A 26,038-nucleotide genomic window follows, 5' to 3' on the forward strand; every position below is an offset into this window, starting at 1 on the left:
GAGGCATAAAACACATGTCTGACACACTAAGAGGCATGATCATAATAATGGACAGTTCTGGCAGAATGGCAGCAGGAGTGAGTCAGGTCTTAACCATACAACTAGTATAAACAAAATTTGAAAATCACTGCTAAATAACAAGCAGATGGACATTTTCATCTTTAGTGTTTCTTTTCTTTTTAAATCAGGTTTGCCAGTTTTGCCCAAAGTAATATTATGGGCAAGAAGCTACAACACAGTAGCGATTAAGAGCCAAGGGCTTTTAACACTGAGTCCGACACTGGCTCAAATTCTGCCTCTGCCTCTTGCAGCTGTTTCAGTTTCCTCACACGTGTGGATTGAATAAAATATTGTTTGTGAAGAGGTGTTTCTTCCAGAATAGCTGTTTTTAACATACGCAAGTTACCATGTCTCTTTAAAACACTCATTTAACTTTTGTTTCAAATGAAAATGTCCTATCATCTTAGAAAGGAGTCTTCTTATTTTAGTCAATACACAAGGTCAAACCTCTCCCATCCTATAAAACTTTCTCCTAATCAAGTCCACAGTTTTCTATTAGCTCTTGTCCTTACTCCCTAGTCCCATTTTCCATCAACCAGTTACTTGGAGTATTTATTCTAAGTCTCTAATATAACCCCAATTTTGCTAAAGCGGATAAACTTTAAGCAACCTTAATGGAACTCTGCTGAATTTAATACGGTTGACGCTCAATGCTTGAGACTGTCTACTCCTCTGATTTTTCTGGCTTCCCCCATCTCTTTCCTGGGCACTGTACCATTTCACACAAAGCTGACTTCCAAAAAATTGGCTGTACCTCCCCTTAAAATTAGGCTGGTACATAACACCCTATAAATAAACATATTGTCCCATTCAACAAAGCATCAGTCTTCCCTTCAATATTAAAGTAAAATGTGTACAGACACTAAAGCAATTTACTTTTTACGCAGGCTACCAACAGTTAAGGGCTTTGAAACCCCTCATTCCTCGATGTTTTCAGCCACTTAAGTCTCACAATTTTCTACCTGAACTTCATATTAATATCATAAAAACGATTAAACTTATCTTTTTCCTCAGAATCCTACCAAAGATCTTATCATTTTAAATTATGTCCCCAATTCACCTGTGCACCAAGATAAACACTGAGACATCTCAAGAGGTGAAAAAGATTTTTTAAGTATCTATTTTAATCTTGTACACAATGAAGAACCATGTTGCTACCATGCTGAACTGTGCTTCTCTATTAAATGCGTGTAACACTACACACTTCACAGAGTTGCTGTCAAGGTTAAATGAAATAACATAATAAAGTGATAGACCAATGTCTGGCATATAGAAAACATACAATAAATGCTAGTCGAATTGAGAAAGTGTTACAATGCTTACAACTTTCAAGGATTCAACTCACTTCTTTATCCCATTCACCTATCAAAATTCAAATCCACTGGTCAGGTTCTATTCTTCACCTAGTCTAATCACTAACTTTCACCTTACATCCTTAACTCTACACCTGGGTGCCATAGAGGACATTCAATCACTGTATCCTATAGACCGCATGGTACTAAATGGAAAGACCACTGCAAAAATACCCAACAAACATGGCTACAAAGTAAAGGATGAGGAATGTATCTCCCATTTGGGCGGATGTATCAAAACTTAACAGCGTAAAAATACAAAATAATTTTCTTAACCAAGAACGTTTTAAAGAGTAAGCTTAAAACGAGTGGGTCGAATGAATAAATCGACAGCAGGCTTTCAGACAAATACACTTCTATACTAATAGAAAGAGGCCGAACTTAAACGCTAGGATAACCCGCCCGGGTTAACGCTAGGATAAGGCCTTCCAGGCAATGTCGGTCTGTCTCTGACACACGGACCCAGCAAATCAACCGCAAAGCGAGCCCAGAGCTGGTTAACTTTTGATTCCTTTAAGAGGGGCCGGGGGGGGGGGGGGGGGCGAGGATAAACATGCTCTAAATTCCAGGCTAATTAGAGAGTGAGCGGACGACTTAGGCAAACACGTGCGCCCGAGGGGTAGTGGGTCCGTGGGTCCGGAAGCTGCAGCGGGAGGGGTTCAGACGTCGTTGCCTGGGCGCCCCCAGAGCGGTCCCGCGCCCGTGGGCGGTCAGGCGGGAGGGGAGGCCCGGGGCGGGGGGCAGCGCGGTGCCGGCTTGCGCGGAGACCCGGGATGCCCTCCGGCCCAAGGGCGTCCACGGGAGGAGGTGGAAGGGAGGGAGGGCCGGCGGCGCGCTTTCCTTACCATCGGAATTGGTCTCGGGATCGAAGCGCTGGCCGCAGCCTCGGTTGTAGCACAGCAGGGCCATTTTCTCTTCCCACCGCTCCGGGTCAGGGTCAAACGCCCAGAACCGCCAGACACTGCCTTTACAACTCCCCTGTCGCAACCACCCGTCTGCAGACTGGGGCGGCTGCCGGCTTCCGGAAACGGCCAGTTCCGCTTCACGAACCTTCGCGAATTTTCCGGTCGCGCAGGCGCACAGGCGATGGGAAGAGGCGGAGGAAGCGCGGCGGCCGGCCACAGGCGGGGGCCCCTTTAGGTGGGACTACGATGGGTAGGGGGCCGGGGTCGGAGATGCAGCCAAGATATTTGCCGGAGAGAAACCTTAAAGGCTGGAAATGTAGGCATCCGGGGCACTGATGCGCTCTCTCCGGATCTCCTCACTCATTGGCTGCGGGTATCTCGCACAGCGAACGGACCGCCCCGCCCTCTCGGCCCCCGTAGCCAGTCATCCTGCTTCCTTTCGAGACTGAAATTACCCGTAAAAGCCTGGTCGATATGTTTGCTCCTAAGCTGCCTGAGAGTGATTGTAGAGTCGTTCAGTATTTCCGAATCCTCTTCCTGGAACGTGGTTGCTTAATAAATGATGAGGGGGATGGTGGACGAATCTCCCTCTGTGCCTCCACTGGCCTGATCTCAGAAGCATTGAAGAAGTGTAGGCATCGGGAGCAGTTTCGGTAACGAAGTAATTGAGGTCAAATCACATTGAAAATACAAAGCACTTGAAAATTAGAATATCAAGGAGAAATGTTGCTCAATTACAGCGCTAAAGTGGTCACTATTGCTCTAAGACGCTGGGGTAATTGTTATTGTTTCGTGTTAGCTTCCATTTAATCATTTTGCGATGCTGAATTCTCCAATCCTGGATCATCTGGTAAGATTCTATCAAGAGCATCTTAAAAAGTGTAGTGATACATTAATGGGCACACGCAAACAACCCTAGTTCCAACTTGTATGTTTACCAGACTTGGTGTGTTTGAAATAAAAGCAAATGCTTCTTGATAACAGGTATACTGAACAAAATGGGAATATCAGTATTTGTCAAGTAGAAGTAAAAAGCTATACAATATTTCTAACGATCCCAAGTCTGTTCATGAGAAATGAGTTCAGTCCTCCCACCCCAATGAAGAAGACTTTTCATTTTCCATATTCGTTCCTCCATACCTAGAAGTATTAAATTTCTATGTAGTCATTCTAACATAGATATATACAATGTTGTATTCTCCTTTATTTTACCTATGGAGTATTTTTCTGTTTTGTTTCATAATCACATTATGAATGATGAGGTAGATTTCTGATGAATAAATTCACTATAACCATTCTTCATTTAATCTCACCAACTTTATTATACAATAAGCTTCAGTGATAAACTTATTGTATGCTGTTTTTCTTATTTTAGATTTTTGAGAAGTAGCAGTAAGGTGTATGAACTGAAAAAACAAAACAAAACACAACCCCACAACATAAGAGCTGTGAGTTGAGTTTTATTCTGAGTATTATAGAGGACTTACGCCCAGAGCAGCTCTGAGGAACTGCTCTGAAGAAGTAGGGGGAGGAGCCTGTGTGTGTGTGTGTGTGTGTGTGTGTGTATGTGTGTGTATGTCTGTGTGTGTGTGTATGATTTTGGATAGGGAATACATGCAGTCAAGCACACATCTCAATAAAAGGTTATTGCTAGCCAGGAGGAACAAGTATCTCAGTTAATGATTTTAGTGCCTTTTTTTTTTTTTTCATGTAAGGGAAGATGCAAGATTTTGGTTTCATTAAAATTCTTCCTGAGATATCTAATTATCTAGAGGACCCGTTTTGCCAAAGCACAGAGTGCCTCATCCTGTTCTTCCTCTTTAATTCCTTTCAGGGTGTACTGCTGGTCAGTGACTACAGTGGCTAATGACTTGATCCTTGTAGAAGTGAATGGTGTGTGACATTCTTTGTTTTGCAAGGACTTAAGCCTTTTAAAATAATTTTGGGACTTTAAAGGTATATACTGCCAATTGTTTCCAAAAAAGTGGTATTAATTTGCTTTTTCACCAGCCATGGATGTGAGGAGGAGCGATGAAGAGGTTTAAAAAGTTGGTTGTGGCCAAATCCACTTTCTGAGTAGCCTAGCATTATCATAACATTGCACTGTTTATCAGTAAGCTAACTCACGTAAATGGCTTTAATGTTTATTGTCAGTTTTTTTCAACTATAGCATTTTACAATCAGAAAATAATAAATGCTTATAATAGATAATTTGAAAATATAGAAATGTATGAAAAATAAATCAACAATAATTCTACTTCTCAGCAATAAGTATTGAGATCACTAAAATAACTGATAAAATTATTTCCAGTGGTTCCCCCCTCCCCCCAGGCAAGTATTGGTATGAATGTTAAAAAAAAAAAAACAGAACTGGAGTCATAGTGTCTACAGAAGTTTAAATTATTCTTAGTAAGAAAAGAAAGTATAGAGACAGTGCATTCCACTTCACCCCCAACACTTCATGTCCATTCCCATACTCCAGTGCTGACTACCAGGAACTGTTCAAGAAACTTTGTGATGGTAACACGCATAATTTATATAGCCTTTAAATCCAGCTCCCACCTCCCTACCCCCCAACACACACGAACTATTACATAGTATCTTGAGATTTTTCCCATGCTATGAAAGCAGTGCTGTAGAATAGCTGAAAGTGGGAAGTGGACCTTTGGAGTCAGACTGGGATTCAAATCTTAGCTCTGCAATATAGTGCCTAAAAGACTTTAATCATTTCAGGAAATCTGTCTAGACTTCAATTTTCTCTTCTGTCAAATGTAAATCATAATAATTCTTTAGAGATCATGTAAATGTTGTTAGTGTTAAAAGCATGGAAATCAATCAAAGTGTGGAAATCACTTGTAAAGCTCTTTAGTGCATTGCCTTGTGCATGGTAGGTGCTCAATAAATGAAAACTATTTTTACTTTGAAATGTTCTACAGAAATAGCATGACCAAATGGTATTCAATCCTACTGCCACAAATACCAATATTTTCTTAGATGACATAGGCATTCTTTGTTGTTGCACATAGATGTGGCTTCCAATATTTTTCTTTTGTAAATAATAATATGATTAACATCCTTATATACAAATATTTGTATCTCCTTTTTTCTCAGCTTAGATCCTTGAAAGTGGAATTTCTATGTAAAATAATATGAACAAATTTAAGATGAAATATACACCTATGCTACTTTCCAGATAGATTATACAAATTTACACTCCCAACAGCAATAGATGAAAGTCCTAGGTTCAGAGCATCCTTCCAGCCTTAAATACTGTAACTTCTAATAATTTTGCTTTCTTTTGTTTTGTGAATTCACTCCTCATATCCTTTGCTCATTTATCTTTTGGAGAACTAAAGATTTTTATTTTGGTTTTGAATAGATTTTTATAATTTTAAAATATTAAAATAGACATTTTTGAAATATTTATTTCATAGTTGACCTTTCTTATTTATCATTTTTTGATAGTAGAGCAATATTTAATTTTTATGCAGTCAAATTTATGCATATTTTCCTTTGTGTTTTTTTTTTTTTCCCAGTGCTTTTATACTTAGGACCGTTGAATCAACTACTCCCGTAATACTGTGTATGCACACACATGTATACCTACTCTGGTTTATTTCTGGGCTTTCTATTCAATTCTATTAAATTATTATCTGCTCTGTTTCACTTATTATTTCACCTGTTTTCCTTAATTTTATTTGTTCTTTTTTCTTTTTTTAAGGTTAAAAGCCTTAATTTCTTTTTTTCCCCTTGTTCACAGATGAAATAATTTAAGGCTATAAATTTGCCCTTGCATACTTTAGCTCCATTTCATAAATTATGTAGTCTTATCATTCTGCTATTTTACTGAATAGCCTAAAGTTGTGGTTATGTGTATATTTTCATATCACATATCACAAGAATCTGAGGACTAGATATTTAAGTATTTGAAATTTGCAGTGGTAACATAGCTTTTAAATATTATAACATACACATTTTATACAAAAGATTAGATGGTAACAATATGAATACCAATTTTGTTGGAGCACAACATCATGGCACAAACTGTTCTTATCAGATTAAGAAATTTATGAAGCAGAAATGTACTTGGGCTTAGTTATGGTGCACGTACAATTTTATTTACTTATGCTGTGATGGTGTAAGAATTACATTAGAAATCTGATTGTCAGAATTTGCAAATATTTTTTACATGGAATAACAACTGAATTCTTTTTTGTGGTGAAGCCTATGTTGAATCAAAAAGAAAGAAAGAAAGAAAAGACCTAATCATAGCAGTACCTGTTTTTCTTTTTGCTTCCCTGCATCAGTCACATTTTTAGAAATGTCCTGAATTTATTTCACTACTTTGTAAACCAGTATCAATGCCCTACAATAGTGTTGCATATTTTGTAAGTGATTCTTCCAAAATTTGGTTAGTTTTTTTCAAAATAAGCTGAACATCTTTAACAGAAACAGTTTATAAATTTGGATTACCAGAAACCCTTCAGCTTTTGAAGTCCTTTGAAAATTGCAATTTAAAAAAACAAAGATTACAAGCAAGAATACATTGAAATTTATCCCTACAAAACAAAGGAGGAAATAAAATATAAATAATCAGAGAAACTAGAAATGATAATTTTGTATATTAAAAAACATAGGTTTATGTTTATACTCTTCAGCATGTGTGAGCTTTGTGAAGAATACAACCTTTCATAGTGTTACCCATATTTGAATTTCCATATAGGCTGCAATCCTGATGGAAATAATTTATTAAATTCTCATATCAAATTTGGAAAGTACTTTTTCTTATAATAAATTCTTACTTATCTGTTTTTACTTTTTAAATTCCCACCTAAGAGGGTGTCCTTATTAGTTTCAACAGCATCATAAAATGAGAGGTGAGAATTGTACATGTTTCGTGCCCCACCTCACATTCTCTTGGCCCATCATTTTACTCTACTCATTGTGGATGTAACCTAATGTCTCATTTCAAATGAATCACATACTTTTCGTTCTCTATTCCCAGATTTCTCTGGTGCCAGTATGTATTATAAAATGTCCAAGAGAATCCAGTCAGCCCTTCTGATGCTTACCAAACCTGAAAGTGGTAGGAATAAACATGTAATGGTGCAGCCCTGACCAAGTGTTGGATGGGGACTAGTGGGTAAGTGCACCTGAGTCTGTGTCTCAAGTGGACAAATCTGAAATGTATCCTATGAGGCTTCTTAGAGGGATTGAGCCCAACTATTTACTGCAATAATCATACTGCTCAATAAGATATCCTAGGATTCAATTTTCCTTCTCTCCTTCTCTTTGCAGTTTCCCACTCCTCCTCTTTGAGGTGACTTCCTAAAATAGATTGTCTGTTAATAAGCTTTTGTCTCCAGCTCTGCTTTTGGAGAACACCCATACTGAAACAAATTGAAATATGTTGAAATGTGTGCATTCTCACTGAATACCTTTTTTTAAAAAAATTAAACCTTCAAAAAATGAAATTCATCATATCTCAGAATTTTATGGACTACATGCTCTATTAATAGAAAAAGAAAAGATAATTTTACAGGCTGTAAGTTTGAAGATGTTGTCAATTAGGAAGAATGATTTCCTTGTGCAATAATTGCTGGCATTTCCATCAAATTACAGTTTTACATTACATCATCTAAAATGCAAGCCTTTCTAAACAATTTCAATTTTCATTAAACTTTGACAACTTAGATGATGCATGTGAGCGCTAAATGACTTATTTTGCTTAGATTTGAATAAACTAATCAAAATTGTAAAATTTGTTGCTAAGTCATTTATTTGTAGCCCACTTTTATGTCATCTTATAAATACAGAAATAATCACGAAGACTTACAGTTTCTAAGTTCAAAAATTTTATATGCATGGTCCTAATATTGGAGTATTCTAGACTACATTTTTTTCCAAGAAGAAATCCCAGTTTAGAGATAGTTTCTTTTATATCTTCCTTGCTTCAAAATTAGAAACTTTTATGCAGTTTGTTATAGTGTATAACAAAGATGTTTTCAAAGAACATCAAGACAAACAAATCCACTTTACATATCTAACTAAAATGTAAAATCCTTGAAAGCAGAGCTTTTTGTCTATTTATTCACTACCATATCCTGAATGCTTAGAACAATGACGGACACAAGATATGCACTCGGTATATATATATGTATTTTTTTTCTTTTTTTTGAATTTTATTTTATTTATTTTTTTATACAGCAGGTCCTTATTAGGCATCAATTTTATACACATCAGTGTATACATGTCAATCCCAATCGCCCAATCCAGCACACCCCCATCCCCACCTCCCCCACCGCTTTCCCCCCTTGGTGTCCATACGTTTGTTCTCTACATCTGTGTCTCAATTTCTGCCCTGCAAACCAGTTCATCTGTCCCATTTTTCTAGATTCCACATATATGCATTAATATACGATATTTGTTTTTCTCTTTCTGACTTACTTCACTCTCTATGACAGTCTCTAGATTCATCCATGTCTCTAAAAATGACTCAATTTTGTTCCTTTTTATGGCTGGCACTCAGTATATATTTATTAAATAAATTGAATGAATGAACTGATATGTACTCAGTAGAAAGGAGCTAAAAGGTGGTAAATTCATAATTAATTTGTAGCTGATATTTTTCTTTAGTTTGTAGAATTTGGAGCAAAATTGAACAAATTTAAATATAGAAATTAATTTAGAGATATTTATATTACAATTAACAAAACAAAATTAGACTCCAGAAAATATATAAATTAAAAAGTCCATGTAAATTGAAAAGTCAGTTTGCATGAAGGCAGAAGAAGGAATACTTTTAAATGTTAAGGGTTAAGTTGAAATTTATTATTTTTTAAAAGACAAAGTAACTTTTTAAAAAACCAAGTTGAAATTTATTATTATTTTTAAAGACTATGGATAATTACAGGTTCAGTAAGTATTGCAAAGCTTAAACATTGTTATAAAGTATAAATTTTTTCCACAAGATGGCAGCAAAGATTTATTTTAGAATAATTAGACAACCTCTGCCATCATACCAAATGATGTACATCTTTAAAAGCTATAATGTATAAGGAACGTGGGGCATATTTTCTCTTATTCCTTGGAGGTACCACTTCATCAGGAAGGTTCTCTCATTGGTGGCTAGAGTTTCTGTGATTCCTTATACTTGCCTCCTCTCTTTTAAATGCTCCACCTCCATTTCACTTTTCATATACTTCCAGATTAACCTTAAATTACAAATCTGAACATGTCACTCATTAACTAAAAAAAAAAATCAATAATTCCCTAAACCATACAAAATAAAGAATAATTCTTTTAGTTTATTCACTCAATCAACTCAGTAGCTATATTCTATTTACAAAGCACTATGATAGGCCCTAGGAAAATAAACAAGATAATGCATGGAGCTTTCCAGTTTGGGAATTACAAATATGTAAAGATATAGGAGATTGGTTCAAGATGGTGGAGTAGAAGGATGTGCGATCACTCACTCTTGCAAAAGCACCAAAATCACAACTAACTGCTGAACAATCATCAACAGGAAGACACTGGAACTCACCAAAAAAGATACTCCACATCCAAAGACAAAGGAGAAGCCAAAATGAGATGGTAGGAGGGGCTCAATTACAATAAAGTCAAATCCCATAACTGCTGGGTGGGTGACTCACAAACTGGAGAACACTTGCACCACAGAAGTCCACCCACTGGAGTGAAGGTTCTGAGCCCCACGTGAGGCTTCCCAACCTGGGGATCCGGCAACAGGAGGAGGAATTCCCAGATAATCAGACTTTGAAGCCTAGCGTGATTTGATTGCAGGACCTCAATAGGACTGGGGGAAACAGAGACTCCACTCTTGGAGGGCACACACAAAGTAGTGTGTGCATCGGGACCCAGTGGAAGGAGCAGTGACCCCATAGGACACTGAACCAGACCTATCTGCTAGTGTTGGAGGGTCTCCTGCAGAGGCAGGGGGTGACTGTGTCTCACCATAAGAACAAGGACACTGGCAGCAGAAGTTCTGAGAAGGACTCCTTGGCGTGAGCCCTCCCAGAGTCCGCCATTAGCTCCACCAAAGAGCCAGGTAGGCTCCAGTGTTGGGTCACCTCAGGCCAAACAACCAACAGGGATGGACTTAGCCCCACACATCAGCAGACAAGCAGATTAAAGTTTTACTGAGCTCTGCCCACCAGAGCAACACCCAGCTCTACCCACCACCAGTCCCTCCCATCAGGAAACTTGCACAAGCCTCTTGGATAGCCTCATCCACCAGAGGGCAGAATAACTACAGTCCTGGAGCCTGTGGAACCAAAACCACATTCACAGAAAGATAGACAAGATGAAAGGCAGAGGACTATGTATCAGATGAAGGAACAAGATAAATCCCCAGAAAAACAACTAAATGAAGTGGAGATAGGCAACATTCCAGAAAAAGAATTCAGAATAATGCTAGTGAAGATGATACAGAACATTGGAAAAAGAATGGAGGCAAAGATTCAGAAGATGCAAGAACTGTTTAACAGAGACCTAAAAGAATTAAAGAACAAACACCTAGAAGAATTAAAAAACAAACAAACAGATGAACAATACAATAACTGAAATGAAAACTATACTAGAAGTAATCAGAAGCAGAATAACTGAGGCAGAAGAACAGATAAGTGACCTGGAAGACAGAATGGTGGAATTCACTGCCACAGAACTGAATAAAGAAAAAAGAATTAAAAGAAATGAAGACAGCATAAGATACCTCTTAGGCAACATTAAACGCAACAACATTTGCATTATAAGGGTCCCAGAAGAAGAAGAGAGAGAGAAAGGACCCGAGAAAATATTTGAAGAGATTATAGTCAAAAACTTCCCTAAAATGGGAAAGGAAATAGCCACCCAAGTCCAAGAAGTGCAGAGAGTCCCAGACAGGATAAACCCAAGGAGAAACACGTCGCGACACATAGTAATCAAATTGACAAAAATTAAAAACAAAGAAAAATTATTGAAAGCAACAAGGGAAAAATGACAAATAGCATACAAGGGAACTCCCATAACGTTAACAGCTGACTTCTCAGCAGAAACTCTACAAGCCAGAAGGGAGTGGCATGATATATTTAAAGTGATGAAAGGGAAGAAGCTACAATCAAGATTACTCTTCCCAACAAGGATATCATTCAGATTCAACAGAGAAATCACAAGTTTTACAGACAAGCAAAAGCTAAGAGATTTCAGCACCACCAAACCAACTATACAACAAATGCTAAAGGAACTTCTCTTAAGTGGGAAACACAAGAGAAGAAAAGGACCTGCAAAAACAAACCCATAGCAATTAAGAAAATGGTAATAGGAACGTACATATTGATAATTACCTTAAACGTGAATGGATTAAATGCTCCAACCAAAAGACACAGGCTCACTGAATGGATACAAAAACAGGACCCATATATATGCTGTCTACAAAAGGCCCACTTCAGACCTAAGGATACGTACAGGCTGAAACTGAGGGGATGGAAAAGATATTCCATGCAAATGGAAATCAAAAGAAAGCTGGAGTAGCAATACTCATATCAGATAAAATAGACTTTAAAATAAAGAATATTACAAGAGACAAGGAAGGACACTGCATAATGATCAAGGGATCAATCCAAGAAGAAGATATAACAATTATAAATATATATGTACCCAACATAGGAGCACCTCAATACATAAGGCAACTGCTAACAGCTATAAAAGAGGAAATCGACAGTAATACAATAATAGTGGGGGACTTTAACACCTCACTTACACCAATGGACAGATCATCAAAACAGAAAATTATTAAGGAAACACAAGCTATAAATGGCACAATAGACCAGATAGATTTAATTGATATTTTTAGGACATTCCATCCAAAAACAGCAGATTACACTTTCTTTTCAAGTGCACATGGAACATTCTCCAGGATAGATCACATCTTGGGACACAAATCAAGCCTCAGTAAATTTAAGAAAATTGAAATCATAGCAAGCATCTTTTCTGACCACAACACTATGAGATTAGAAATCAATTACAGTGAAAAAAAGGTAAAAAACACAAACACATGGAGGCTAAACACTACGTTACTAAATAACCAAGAGATCACTAAAGAAATCAAAGAGGAAATCAAAAATACCTAGAGACAAATGACAGTGAAAACATGATAACCCAAAACCTATGGGATGCAGCGAAAGCAGTTCTACAAGGGAAGTTTATAGCAGTAAAAGCCTACCTCAAGAAAAAAAGAAAAATGTCAATCTAACCTTAAACTAAAGGAACTAGAGAAAGAAGAACAAAAAAAACCCAAATTTAGTAGAACGAAAGAAATCATAAAGATCAGAGCACAAACAGATGAAATAGAAACAAAGAAAACAATAGCAAAAATCAATAAAACTAGAGCTGGTTCTTTGAGAAGATAAACAAAATTGATAAACCATTAGCCAGAGTCATCAAGAAAAAGAGGGAGAAAACTCAAATCAATGAAATTAGAAATGAAAAAGGAGAAGTTACAACAGACACCACAGAAATACAAAGCATCCTAAGAGATTACTACAAGCAACTCTATGCCAATAAAATGGACAACCTGGGATAAATGGACAAATTCTTAGAAAGCTATATCCTTCCAAACCTGAAGCAGGAAGAAATACACAATATGAACAGACCAGTCACAAGTAATGAAATTGAAACTGTGATTAAAAATCTTCCAGCAAACAAAAGTCCAGGACCAGATGGCTTCACTGGTGAATTCTATCAAACATTTAGAGAAGAGCTAACATCCGACCTTCTCAAACTCTTCCAAAAAATTGCAGAGGAAGGAACACTCCCAAACTCATTCTATGAGGCTACCATCATCCTGATAACAAAACCAGACAAAGATAGTACAAAAAAAATTACAGACCAATATCACTGATGAATATAGATGCAAAAATCCTCAACAAAATACTAGCAAACAGAATAAACACATTAAAAGGATCATACACCATGATCAAGTGGGATTTATCCCAGGGATGCAAGGATTCTTCAATATACACAAATCAATCAATGTGATACACCATATTAACAAATTGAAGAAGAAAAAGCATATGATCATTTCAATAGATGCAGAAAAAGCTTTTGACAAAATTCAACACCGATTTATGATAAAAACTCTCCAGAAAGTGAGCATAGAGGGAACCTACCTCAACTTAATAAAGTCCATATATGACAAACACACAGCAAACATCATTCTCAATGGTGAAAAACTGAAACCATTTCCTCTAAGATCAGGAGCAAGACAAGGATGTCTACTCTCACCACTATTATTCAACATAGTTTTGGAAGTCCTAGCCACCTCAATCAGAGAAGAAAAAGAAATAAAAGGAATACAAATTGAAAAGAAGAAGTAAAACTGTCACTGTTTGCAGATGACATGATACTACACATAGAGAATCCTAAAGATGCCACCAGAAAACTACTAGAGCTAATCAATGAATTTGGTAAAGTTTCAGGATACAAAATTAATGCACAGAAATCTCTTGCATTCCTATACACTAATTATGAAAAATCTGGATGGGAAATTAAGGAAACACTCCCATTTACCACTGCAACAAAAAGAATAAAATACCTAGGAATAAACCTACCTAGGGAGACAAAAGACTTGTATGCAGAAAACTATAAGACACTCATGAAAGTAATTAAAAATGATACAAACAGATGGAGAGATATACCATGTTCTTGGATTGGAAGAATTAACATTCTGAAAATGACTATAAAGCAATTTACAGATTCAATGGAATCCCTATCAAATTACCCATGGCATTTTTTACAGAACTAGAACAAAAAATCTTAAAATTTGTATGGAGACACAAAAACCCTGAATAGCCAAAGCAGTCTTAAGGGAAAAAAACGGAGCTGGAGGAATCAGACTCCCTGACTTCAGACTATACTACAAGGCTACCGTAATCAAGACAGTATGGTACTGCCACAAAAACAGAAATATAGATCAGTGGAACAGGATAGAAAGCCCAGAGATAACCCCATGCACCTATGGTCACCTTATTTTTGATAAAGGAGGCAAGAATATACAATGGAGAAAAGACAGTCTCTTCAATAAGTGGTGCTGGGAAAACTGGACAGCTACATGTAAAAGAATGAAATTAGAATACTCCCTAACACCATACACAAAAATAAACTCAAAATGGATTAGAGACCTAAATGTAAGTCTGGACAGTATAAAACGCTTAGGGGAAAACATAGGAAGAACACTCTTTGATATAAATCACACCAAGATCTTTTTTGACCCACCTCCTAGAGTAATAGAAATAAAAACAAAAATAAACAAATTGAACCTGATGAAAGTTAAAAGCTTTTGCACAGCAAGGGAAACTACAAACAAGACGAAAAAACGACCCTCAGAATGGGAGAAAATATTTGCTAACGAATCAATGGACAAAGGATTAATCTCCAAAGTATATAAACAGCACATGCAGCTCGATATTAAAAAAACCAAGCAATCCAATCCAAAAATGGGCAGAAGACCTAAATAGACATTTCTCCAAAGAAGACATACAGATGGCCAAGAAGCACATGAAAAGCTGCTCAACATCAGTAATTATTAGAGAAATGCAAATAAAACTACAATGAGGTATCACCTCACACCAGTTAGAATGGGCATCATCAGAAAATCTACAAACAACAAATGCTGGAGAAGGTGTAGAGAAAAGAGAACCCTCTTGCACTGTTGGTGGGAACGTAAATTGATACAGCCACTATGGAGAAAAGCATGGAGTTTCCTTAAAAAACTAAAAATAGAATTACCATATGACCCAGCAATCCCACTACTGGGCATATACCCAGAGAAAACCATAATTCAAAAAGACACATGCACCCTAATGTTCATTGCAGCACTATTTACAATAGCCAGGTCATGGAAGCAACCTAAATGCCCATCAAGAGATGAATGGATAAAGAAGATATGGTACATATACACAATGGAATATTACTCAGCCATAAAAAAAGAATGATATTGGGTCATTTGTAGAGATGTGGATGGATCTAGAGACTGTCATACAGAGTGAAGTAAGTCAGAAAGAGAAAAACAAATATCGTATATTAATGCATAGATGTGGAACTAGAAAAATGGTACAGATGAAACGGTTTGTAGGGCAGAAATATTGACACAGATGTAGAGAACAAATATATGGACACCATGGGGGGAAAATGGTGGGCATGGGGGTGGGGCTCGTGTGATGAATTGGGTGATTGGGATTGACATGTATACACTAATATGTATAAAATGGATAACTAATAAAAACCTGCTGTATAAAAAAATAAAATAAAATTTAAAAAAAGAGAATAAAATAAAGATATAGCTGCAGCAAAGTACTCACCTAGAGAAAAGTATGATTTGGGTACTGTTGAGGCACAGAAGAAAGATGGGGGAGTGAGTTGAGTGTGACTATGGTCATCCTGATCTGTAATTCAGGGGAAAAAATTGGGGCTTGAGGGAATAATTAATATACAAGTATAATTAAACAGCACATAAATATTATTGGTGAATTTTTAATTGTCTCTCCAATTTTAAAATGTATACATGATAATTGCAAAAGCATTAAAAAACTATAGAAATGATTAATGTGAAATTCACCCAGAATATCTCCATTGCCTACTAGCATTTTGAGATAGATAGATATATATATATATATATATATATATATATATATATATATATATGTATTTAGACCTAGCTTACACAGACACAACTCGTACTTGCATACTCTTAAATATTTATATATACAAATATATCATAAATGGGTCATAATACATATTCTGTTTTTGTAACTGCAATTCACTTAATGGTAAGTCACGAAGGGGGACCTGGAGGGGACAGCAAATGAGACTAAAAAAAAGTGGTCAGGAAGCAGTATAAGAATGGGGAGAGAGGCAGAGGGTGGCGGGCGCCTCTCCTTCCTCCCCCCCCCGCCCCGCCTCGTGTGCTTAGGCAACTCCTCCTCCTCCCTCCCCCTCCTCCTATCCCCCTCCCTCTCCTCCTCCCCTCCCCCGACATGCCCCACTTTAGGTCCGTGGTCTTCCGCGAGAGACAGAGGGGCCGGCCTGAGCTGACACTTTCTCAGCACTAGACCTGGACTCCCACCTGGCACCAGAATACAGTCGCTTTGAATCGAAGATACATGACTTGCAAGAGCAAATGATGAACAGTAGCATGAGCTCTGGGTCTGGGTCGGTCCCTGCAAACGAGTGAGAAGAGGTCCTTGTATGTCAGGGCCTTGTTTGATTATGACCAGACGTGGGACCGCTGCCTGCCAAGCCAAGGCCTCAGCTTCTCCTTTGGTGACATTCTACTGTCATTAACACCTCTGATGATGAGTGGTGGCAGGTGAGACTGGTGACCCCACACGGAGAAAGTGAGCAAATCAGTGTGATCCCCAGTAAGAAGAGGGTGGAAAAGAAAGAAAGGGCTCTACTGAAAACCGTGAAGTTTCATGCCAGGAGGGGGATGATTGTGTCTAGCAGGTCCATCAGCCACTATGGAGAACAGTGTGGAGGTTCTTTAAAAAACTAAAATTAGAACTGCCATAGACCCAGAAATCCCACTACTGGGCATATACCCTGAGAAAACCATAATTCAAATAGAGTCATGTACCACAATGTTCATTGCAACACTATTTACAATAGCCAGGACATGGAAGCAACCTAAGTGTCCGTTGACAGATGAATGGATAAAGAAGATGTGGCACATATATACAATGGAATATTACTCAGCCATAAAAAGAAACGAAATTGAGTTATTTATAGTGAGGTGGATAGACCTAGAGACTGTCTTACAGAGTGAAGGAAGTCAGAAAGAGAAAAACAAATACCATATGCTAACACATATGTATGGAATCTAAAAAGAAAAAAAATAGTTCTGAAGAACCTAGGGACAGGACAGGAATAAAGACACATGTAGAAAATGGACTTGAGGACACAGTGAGGGGGAAGGGTAAGCTGGGACGAAGTGAGAGAGTGGCATGGACATATATACACTACCAAATGTAAAATAAATAGCTAGTGGGAAGCAGCCACATAGCACAGGGAGGTCAGCTTGGTGCTTTGTGACCACCTAGAGGGGTGGGATGGGGAAGGGTGGGAGGAAGACACAAGAGGAAGGGGATATGGGGATATATGTATATGTATAGCTGATTCACTTTGTTATACAGCAGAAACTAACATACCATTGTAAAGCAATTATATTCCAATAAAGATGTCAAAAAAAAAAAAAAAGAAACATAAAAAGAGTTTCCGCCTCTCTCAAAAGTTTTCATTTTACAAGAGCAAAGAAAACATGGTATAGGAGAGCAGCGTACAGTAACAGGGAGTGACGTCCAACACCCGTGACAGTGAAAGCAGTTCCAAAGGACAGGAGGATGCTATTTTGTCATATGAGCCAGTGACACAGCAAGAAATTCACTATGCAAGGCCTGTCACCATCCTGGGCCCAATGAAGGACAGAGTCAACGATGACCTGATTTCAGAGTTCCTGCATAAATTTGGATTTTGTGTACAACATACTACCTGGCCTCAGCGTGATGATGAAGTGGATTGGCAAGACTACCACTTTGTGGTCTCCCGAGAACAGATGGAGAAGGATATTCAGGTCAAGTTCATTGAGGCAGGCCAATTCAATGATCATCTCTATGGGACCAGCATCTAGTCAGTGAAGGGAGTTGGGGAGAGGGGCAAGCACTGCATCTTAGATGTTTCTGGCAATGCTATCAAGAGGCTGCAGCAGTCACAACTTTATCCCATTGCCATTTTCATCAAGCCTAAGTCCATTGAAGTGCTTACGGAAATGAACTGACGGCAGAGGTATGAACAAGCAAATAAGACCTATGACAAAGCCATGGAACTGGAGCAGGAGTTTGAAGAATACTTCACAGTCATTGTACAGGGTGACTCACTGGAAGAGATTTAAAACAAAATCAAAGAAATCATTGAGGACCAGTCTGGGCACTACATTTGGGTCCCTCCCCTGAAAAACTCTGAAGAATCCCCTCCAACCATTCTATTGTGAACAGAAGAAATCAACTCCCCCTCCCCTCCTCCCTCTTCATTCCTGTCTCCATGGGGAGAACAAACGACTACTGTTCTTGTCCCCTTTTCTAGATATATCCAAAAAATTGAGTTTTCTAGTCCTGTTCTGTTTTTTTTTAATTTTTGTTTTGTTTTAGTTTATTTTGGGGGATGATGTCATCTTACTCATCATGTGACTGTGCCCATTCCTGCATGGACCTTTCCCAAGCACTAGCACAAGTGCAAATCCATCAGAGTCATTGTTTGCATAAAACCAAGCTGAAGCGAAGAGAAGAGAGGAGGACTGATGAAAAGACAGACTGGACTGCTGTGCGGCTTATGAAGTGAGCCCCATGCACCCCGCGAGGAGAGGCTCCCAGGCTTTGCTACGATCTGTACACTGCCTTGAGGCTTGGGATGGCGTGGTCATGGCGATAGAAAGTATCATATATATATATATATATATATAAAATTTATAGAAATTATATATATTATATACTCTCATATAGTTTATTATATATTTACACACATTTGGACTAGAAAATCTATGGAGATATCATCAATGGTACTGTGTTATTAGAGAAATGCTTTAATTTTCATATTCCAATCAGATGGCATCTTATATCTCAACTGGTTGGGGAGGGAGTGAAAGTGGTAGTTGAGTGCTGTACGGAGGGCACCTGCATTGGTCATTCTTTTGAGACCTGGGCTTTTCTTTAGGAGGGGTCAGCTGGAGGATGGTGAGAAAGGGCTTTTGCCCGGGGGCCAGAGGCTTGGAGCTGTGACCCTAGAGCCAATGCTGCCCTTGGGGCACAGTCAGGCCCGCAAGTGGGGAGTGAGAGAATGGCTAACGGTGCTCCCACGGTATTAAATTGCCGATTGTTTTATGCCACCTGATGTGTCTGCATGAAAGGTTTCCTTTTTGTTCATTTTTAAGCTGCTCTTAAACCAAAACCATGTTGTGCTACTGTGTCAGCCTCTTCATTCTTCCAAATTTTACTTTTACTATTTAAGTGAATGTGTAGAATCCAATTTGACCATGTTCTAAAGGCTCAAGATGTTCTGGAGGAGCCGGGCCTCGTGATAGATTAGGCAACCCGGGCTTGGCCATCCTGTCAGCGGAAAGGGAAGTGGGGGCAGGTGAGAACCGACAGGAGCTGGGCCTCCTATTGTAACGTGTCCCTTCACTCACCTGCCAGGGACATGCTGGGCTCAGCTGAGGCCCTGTCATGGGGCCCACTGGCAGGGACGGAGAGTCACTTGCCTTCAAGCTCTGCGCAGAGACAGTGGGATGGCCCTGAGCTTGGCCAGCCGCGTAATGAAAAGTTTGATTTGGGTTTTTTTCGCAGCTGCTTCATATGCCCTACCTACCCCAATCCCTCACCAACAGCTGGTAGCTTACTATTTCTTCAAGAAGAAAGTAGACTTTAATGCTGTCAATTTGAGCTGTAGAGCTGAGATTCACTTACTGTTGAGATGTGAAAACTTGTTGCTTTTTCCCAGAGTCAGATGGCGGTGATTGTGGTCAAGAAGGTTTTTCTCTGACCACAAATGCAGGCGGCAGGTGTGGCCCGGGCCCTGCCCCACCATGCTCCTTTGAAGCCACCATGCCTCCCTCAGCTCCACGCTGGAAGCACGACCCAGGGGAGAAGAGTGTGGACATGCTTGGCCCCAGGGTTGAGCCTGTTGCTTCCTAGCCCACTGTGTTACAACTGGTGCAAAGGATACATGTTGAAGATGCTTTGAGTGCTACCAGCCAGATTTAGGAAGTCTGTTAACAGTTCTCCTACCAGCATGATGAGGCTAACTGTAAAGTGTGGAGCCCAGAATGTGAGTAAAGAAAGGGCAGCAGCGGGCTTCCCTGGTGGCGCAGTGGTTGAGAGTCCGCCTGCCGATGCAGGGGACACGGGTTCTTGCCCCGGTCCGGGAAGATCCCACACGCCACGGAGCGGCTGGGCCCGTGAGCCATGGCCACTGAGCCTGCGCGTCCGGAGCCTGTGCTCCGCAGCGGGAGAGGCCACAACAGTGAGAGGCCCGCGTACCGCAAAAAAAAAAAAAAAAAAAAAAAGGCAGCAGCTTTACCCGCGCAGTACACTGGATTGGAGGCAAGAGGGGTAAAATGGTGTCCGATTATGACTCTGGTGAGGAGGGGGTGAGCTGGGAGTGTTGTTGATTTCTCTGATGTTAAATAACGTAGTTTGAATGATGTTCAACCCTCTACCCCTCCCAGGGAAGGAAAGCAGAGATTCAAAGCAAGCATGACACTAGTTGGTTTACCAGTGTTCCTTCCAAGGAGGCATATATATATATATATATATATACATATTTAAATAAATGATAGTTGAAATTAAAAAAAAGGAATGGGGAGAATAGTGCCATGTATCACAAGAACTGAACGATTTTTAGGAATAGAATAGTTTAGTGTCAAATTCTGCAGAGTGATTAACTGAGAAGACAACTCACACAAATCGATTGGATTTGGCAATTAGTATCCTGGATGGTGACCTCTGCATGAATATAATTTGTGAAGAAACAAGCTGGTAGACAAATAGAGGGCTAAAATATAAGAAAAATAGGGAATAGCTAATAAAACAAGATTCTGGAAGTGGTCAGATGTGATCAATACCTAGATGAAGCATTTGTTCATACATGGAGAGAGTATTACATTTTTTTCTTTTGGAGTCTGAAAGAAATGATGTAAAAATCAGTGTAAGTATAGTTAAGTTTTTAGGTATAGAGTGGAGAGTTTGCATTCAAGGATCTTCACACCATGGTCTCTATCCTTCATTAATACATTTCGCCTGACTTATACATGAGTCAAACTGGATTACTTCCTCTTGCCCTGATATGTCCTGTGATTTCTGTAATGCTTTGTTTTCTTTAATTCATTCTCTCTTTTCTAATATCTCCTTGTTTAAAACTTATACATTTTGGGCTTCCCTGGTGACATAGTGGTTGAGAATCTGCCTGCCAATGCAGGGGACACGGGTTTGAGCCCTGGTCTGGGAAGATCCCACATGCCTTGGAGCAACTAAGCCCGTGAGCCACAACTACTGAGCCTGCGCATCTGGAGCTTGTGCTCCGCAACAAGAGAGCCTGCGACAGTAAGAGGCCCGCGCACCACGATGAAGAGTGGCCCCCGCTCGCCACAACTAGAGAAAGCCCTTGCACGGAAACGAAGACCCAACACAGCCAAAAATAAATAAATTAAAAAAACAAAAAAAACAAAAAACTGATACATTTTTAAAGTTCCAAACAAATTATACCTCCTACTTGAAGCTATACTCACCATATGATGCAGTTCAAGTGTGAGTTCTCATATCTGAAAGTTACAGGTTAAATAGTCAATGATACCTCCCAAAACAGAACAAGTATAGAATACTGGAGGGGAACAAGACGTGTATGTGTGTGTGTGTGTGTGTGTGTGTGTGTGTGTGTGTGTGTGTGTGTGGTGATTAAGGAAAAATCTTACAGCATATGATCTTTCATGGTCTGAAAACATATGAGAATCTTGTAGGTAGTGGAAGGGGTTCTTTGTTTTCATCTGGCTCAGTAGTTTTAGAAAATATATTTAATTCTCTTAAAATTTAATTCAATTTGCTGCATTTTGAAAACACAAACTTCACTCTCTTTTAGTCAATGTAAAATGTGTATTAGATTTGATTTGCTGAAAAGTAAGGAAATGTTTATTTTTGTTTTGTTTCTGTTTGTTTCCCAAAGGTAATTCTAAAATTTTGTTAAATTGCTTATATAAGCTGTGAGTTTTTATCAATATATAAGAAAAATAAAATTAAGGAATATAATAAAAAGTAGTTGGATATCAATATAGTAATCAAAAACAAGTAATGAGAAGAGCCTACATTTGGAGTAAGAAGACCTGACATTGAATCCAAATATATAGCTTGAGCATATTGCCTCACTTCTCTGGTTCACATGCTTTCTAACCTAAAAATAGGTTGTTAGGAGGATCAATTGAAAAAAATTTTTGAAAATATGTTGCGAACCATAAAGTCTTGTAAATATATTAGTATACTTTTTAGAAGCATTCATGTAAAAGTATGTCCAATTTTTATTTAAGAAGCTTTACTGTATTTACAGTATACAATTTTCTATAAGTTTTACAGATTTTGAAATCCATATTCACAGCAATTTGCTTCTTATAACTAAGCACATGTGGCCAATTAAAAGTCCCTCAGCAAATTTTTATTAAATGAATTAATAGTGAATAATTGGTCTATCCCAAGTCTTATCAAAATAATTTATTTTTAAAAATCAAAAGATCTTTATTATGTTTTAAATATAGATACAGAATATTTTGATCTGTTTTCAGCAAATAGGTATTTAACTTTAGATTTTGATTCTAAGATCATTTTGCTTTTCATTCACAAAAGTAAAATATTTTAATCAGAGTTACAACAAAAATTGATTTTTTTTGGTGAAAATATTTGGGGGAAAATAAAAATATATTTGGCTGGATGGATGTCATTATGTCAGTATAATCTGTTGACCAATTTTCTTTCACAGCTAGCCATTCACAATTTTGCCATTTCATTTTAAATTTACTGAAGTTATTTTTATTAATAATTTTTTAAAATAAAATTTTAAACTAAAAGTTGATCCATTTATTAGTTTTTGTCTGCATAAAATGTTATAACTCATTTATAACTCATATAACTCATTTATAACTCATATAACTCATTTATAACTCATACTATTGGGAATTTTATTTGGTCACCATTATTTCTACCAAATCCAATGTGCTTGCATTAAATTTTATATATCATAATGTTATACTTGGAGTTTTATTTAATTATACATTTATTTGTCTTATTCGTATCAGTCATATTCACCAAAATTTCAAAGACTGAAAGGGTACATTTATTTCTTGGCTAATCTTAGGATAATATATAGAACAATTGCCTTCAGATAATTTAAGATTAAGCTAATATCCAGGGCTGGGGATAGGCCAATTATTCATAATTTTTCAATCATTCTGTGTCCAACCAATGTTTCTTTTTTTAAAAAGTACATCTATTTATTTATTTTTGGCTGCGTTGGGTCTTCGTTGCTGCGCAGGCTTTCTCTATTTGCAGCGAGTGGGCGCTACTTTTCGTTGAGGTGCACAGGCTTCTTATTGCTGTGGCTTCTCTTGTTGTGGAGCACGAGCTCTAGGCACACGGACTTCAGTAGTTGTGGCACGCGGGCTCAGTAGTTGTGGCTCGAGAGCTCTAGAGCACAGGCTCAGTAGTTGTGGTGCACAGGCTTAGTTGCTCCGCAGCACGTGGGATCTTCCCAGACCACGGCTCAAACCCATGTCCCCTGCATTGGCAGGCAAGTTCTTAACCACTGCGCCACCAGGGAAGTCCCACTACCAATGTTTCTAATTCAATGTTTTACTATATTTATAACATACATTTTCTTTCCTTAAAGTCTTCAAAGTGAGTCAGCTTAATAGATAACATTTAATAGACATTTAAAAATTATATATTTGATCAATTATCTATGGTTCTGAATAATATATGCTTATGCTTTTCTCCATTTCTTTGAATAGCTGAATTAATATAAATTATTTTATGGGAAATATTAATGAAAAAATACTCAGTTGGTCATGAGATAAATGAGTCAGGAATTCATAAAAATCAAAGCAGAATGTGTTTAGAGGACTGAAGGAAAATAAGATCATATTGTAATACAAGAACAGAAAGTTTAAATAGAGTTTCAGGAAAAGTGTTCTAATACTAAAGTCATGCTATGAAATATCTTCCCATGGGAAGTGTGAATACTTCAGTTATTCAAAACCAGTCTGGAAACAGCATTAAAAAATATACCCTAGGGAGTAATTTTATACAGTGGTTGAGCCAACGAGGAGCCTAATAGGCCGTTACCATATCTACTTGGTATGACAAGTAAAATAGCAACTTTTATATAGTACCTGCCATTTGAAAGGAGAAATTAAAAAATAATGTGACCAGCACAGGTAACACAATTCTTTTAATAAAATGCAGTCACATTTTACTAACCTATAAAATAATAGGAGTAATGATGATTTTCAAATAATTTTGAAAATAAAAAATGTTATGAAGTATTGTCAGGTTCTATTACATATTTTATTGATACATATTACTTCTCTGGAAAAAGAATTCTATAAGCTGGAAAGTGGGAAAGAAAGGGAACTAATATAGTGAGAAGGAAAAAATAAATAAGAAGGAAAGCAGAAAACATCTGCTAGGCACCTTAAATGGCATCAGGCTGTAATGGGGCCAGCTCAAGGATATTATTCATACTAAGATAAAAAAGAAATCCAGATGTTTCTCTGCCAAATGTGTTAAAGTTAACATTCTCTATTTTTGTGAACAGTGACCTTCTACTTGTAGCATTATCATTTTCAAGATCTCATGTAAAAAATATTTCATTGGTTAAACTTTTGAATATCTGTTTCATAATATTTCAGTTCATTTTTCATTATTTAAAATAAGTATGTCTGAAAGACAATGATGTAAACTACAACTCCAGAAACTAAGAGTACAGTTGACCATTGAACAACATGGGTTTGAACTTCACAGGTCCACTTAGCAGATTTTTCAATAGTCAACACTACAGTACTACACAATCTGAGGTTGGTTGAATCCACCAATAGGGTACTATAGTTAAGGAGGGACCATGGATACAGAGGACCAACTATAAGTTATACTTGGATTTTTGACTTCACAGAGGGTGGGGACTCCTAACACCCCCCACCACATTGTTCAATGGTCAGTAGTAATTCAATCAGCATATATTTTTGTAATATTTACAGTATACCATATTTATTTTAACAAATCAGGGGTCTTTAAAAATAGCAAAAGCCAACTAAATAATGTCTAAATACGTGCTTGTTTTTGCTTCAGTTGAATCATCTAAATATGATTTCTTAATTTTTAGTAATAGCTGAGAACATGGGATTATTCTGTTCTTTTACATTCATTACTGCTTATGACAACAAGAACAATTCAGTGCTTACTCTGTTCCAGGCTCTTTACATTAAATAATCCTCACAAAGACAAGATGAATACTTTATTACCCCAAGTTTCCATATTAGGAAAATGAGACATAAAGGAGTTAACTTGCTTTCCTAAGTTATCACAGCGGGTAGGTCCCAAAGACTTATTTCAAACTCAGGCATTCTGAATCCAGAGCTCATATTCTGAGGCTCTGTCTAAAGCATTTAGAATAAGCTTCTATAGTATCTGGGAGTCATGTAGTTAACACAACAAAGTTCTAATATATTTTGTAGCACTTGTGTAATTAATTCGAAGACACTTTCAGTTGGAAATTGGCTATTACTATCTTCTCAGTAACTGTTCTCTTGTAGTCAAAATTAAGTCTTACTTTCATTCCTACGTGCCTAGTATCGATACGATGTCATTATATAGTTCTGTGGATACCTAATGCATATTTGTCGAATAAGTTATATATTAAAATTTCACAGAGAAAGTTGCTCAAAAAAGGGGGAGGAGCAATATTTGAAGTTACTTTTATTCTATGGAGCAAGCTTTAAGAAAATTTAATTAAAATTTTATTTTGTGATAATTGAAGATTCACATGAAGTGGTAAAAAAATAATACTGACAGCTCCCATGTACCGTTTACCTGGTTTGTCCTCATGATGATATCTTGTAAAACTATAGTAAAAATACCATGATGA

At 37.7% G+C, this 26,038-nt stretch overlaps 1 protein-coding gene and 1 pseudogene across 2 annotated transcripts in view; one reads left to right on the top strand and one right to left on the bottom strand.

Moving 5' to 3' along the window:
* Positions 1 to 2,565, bottom strand: part of CHORDC1 (cysteine and histidine rich domain containing 1) — a 43,143-nt gene extending 40,578 nt beyond the window's left edge. For both annotated transcript variants that reach the window (XR_003428901.1, XM_027087797.1), the window contains exon 1: positions 2,258 to 2,565. Coding sequence is in view for 1 of the 2 variants with exons in the window: in XM_027087797.1 (XP_026943598.1) it covers positions 2,258 to 2,321 (64 nt within the window). In the remaining variant the exon portion in view is untranslated. The remainder of the gene's footprint in view (positions 1 to 2,257) is intronic.
* A 13,889-nt stretch (positions 2,566 to 16,454) lies between these two features.
* Positions 16,455 to 18,356, top strand: LOC113609999 (disks large homolog 3 pseudogene; annotated as a pseudogene).
* The last annotated feature ends 7,682 nt before the right edge of the window (positions 18,357 to 26,038 follow it).

Source organism: Aethalodelphis obliquidens, unplaced genomic scaffold (assembly GCF_003676395.1).
Source record: "Aethalodelphis obliquidens isolate GAN/ISIS:26980383/991018 unplaced genomic scaffold, ASM367639v1 scaffold60, whole genome shotgun sequence".
In the NCBI taxonomy this organism is placed as follows: Eukaryota; Metazoa; Chordata; class Mammalia; order Artiodactyla; family Delphinidae; genus Aethalodelphis; species Aethalodelphis obliquidens.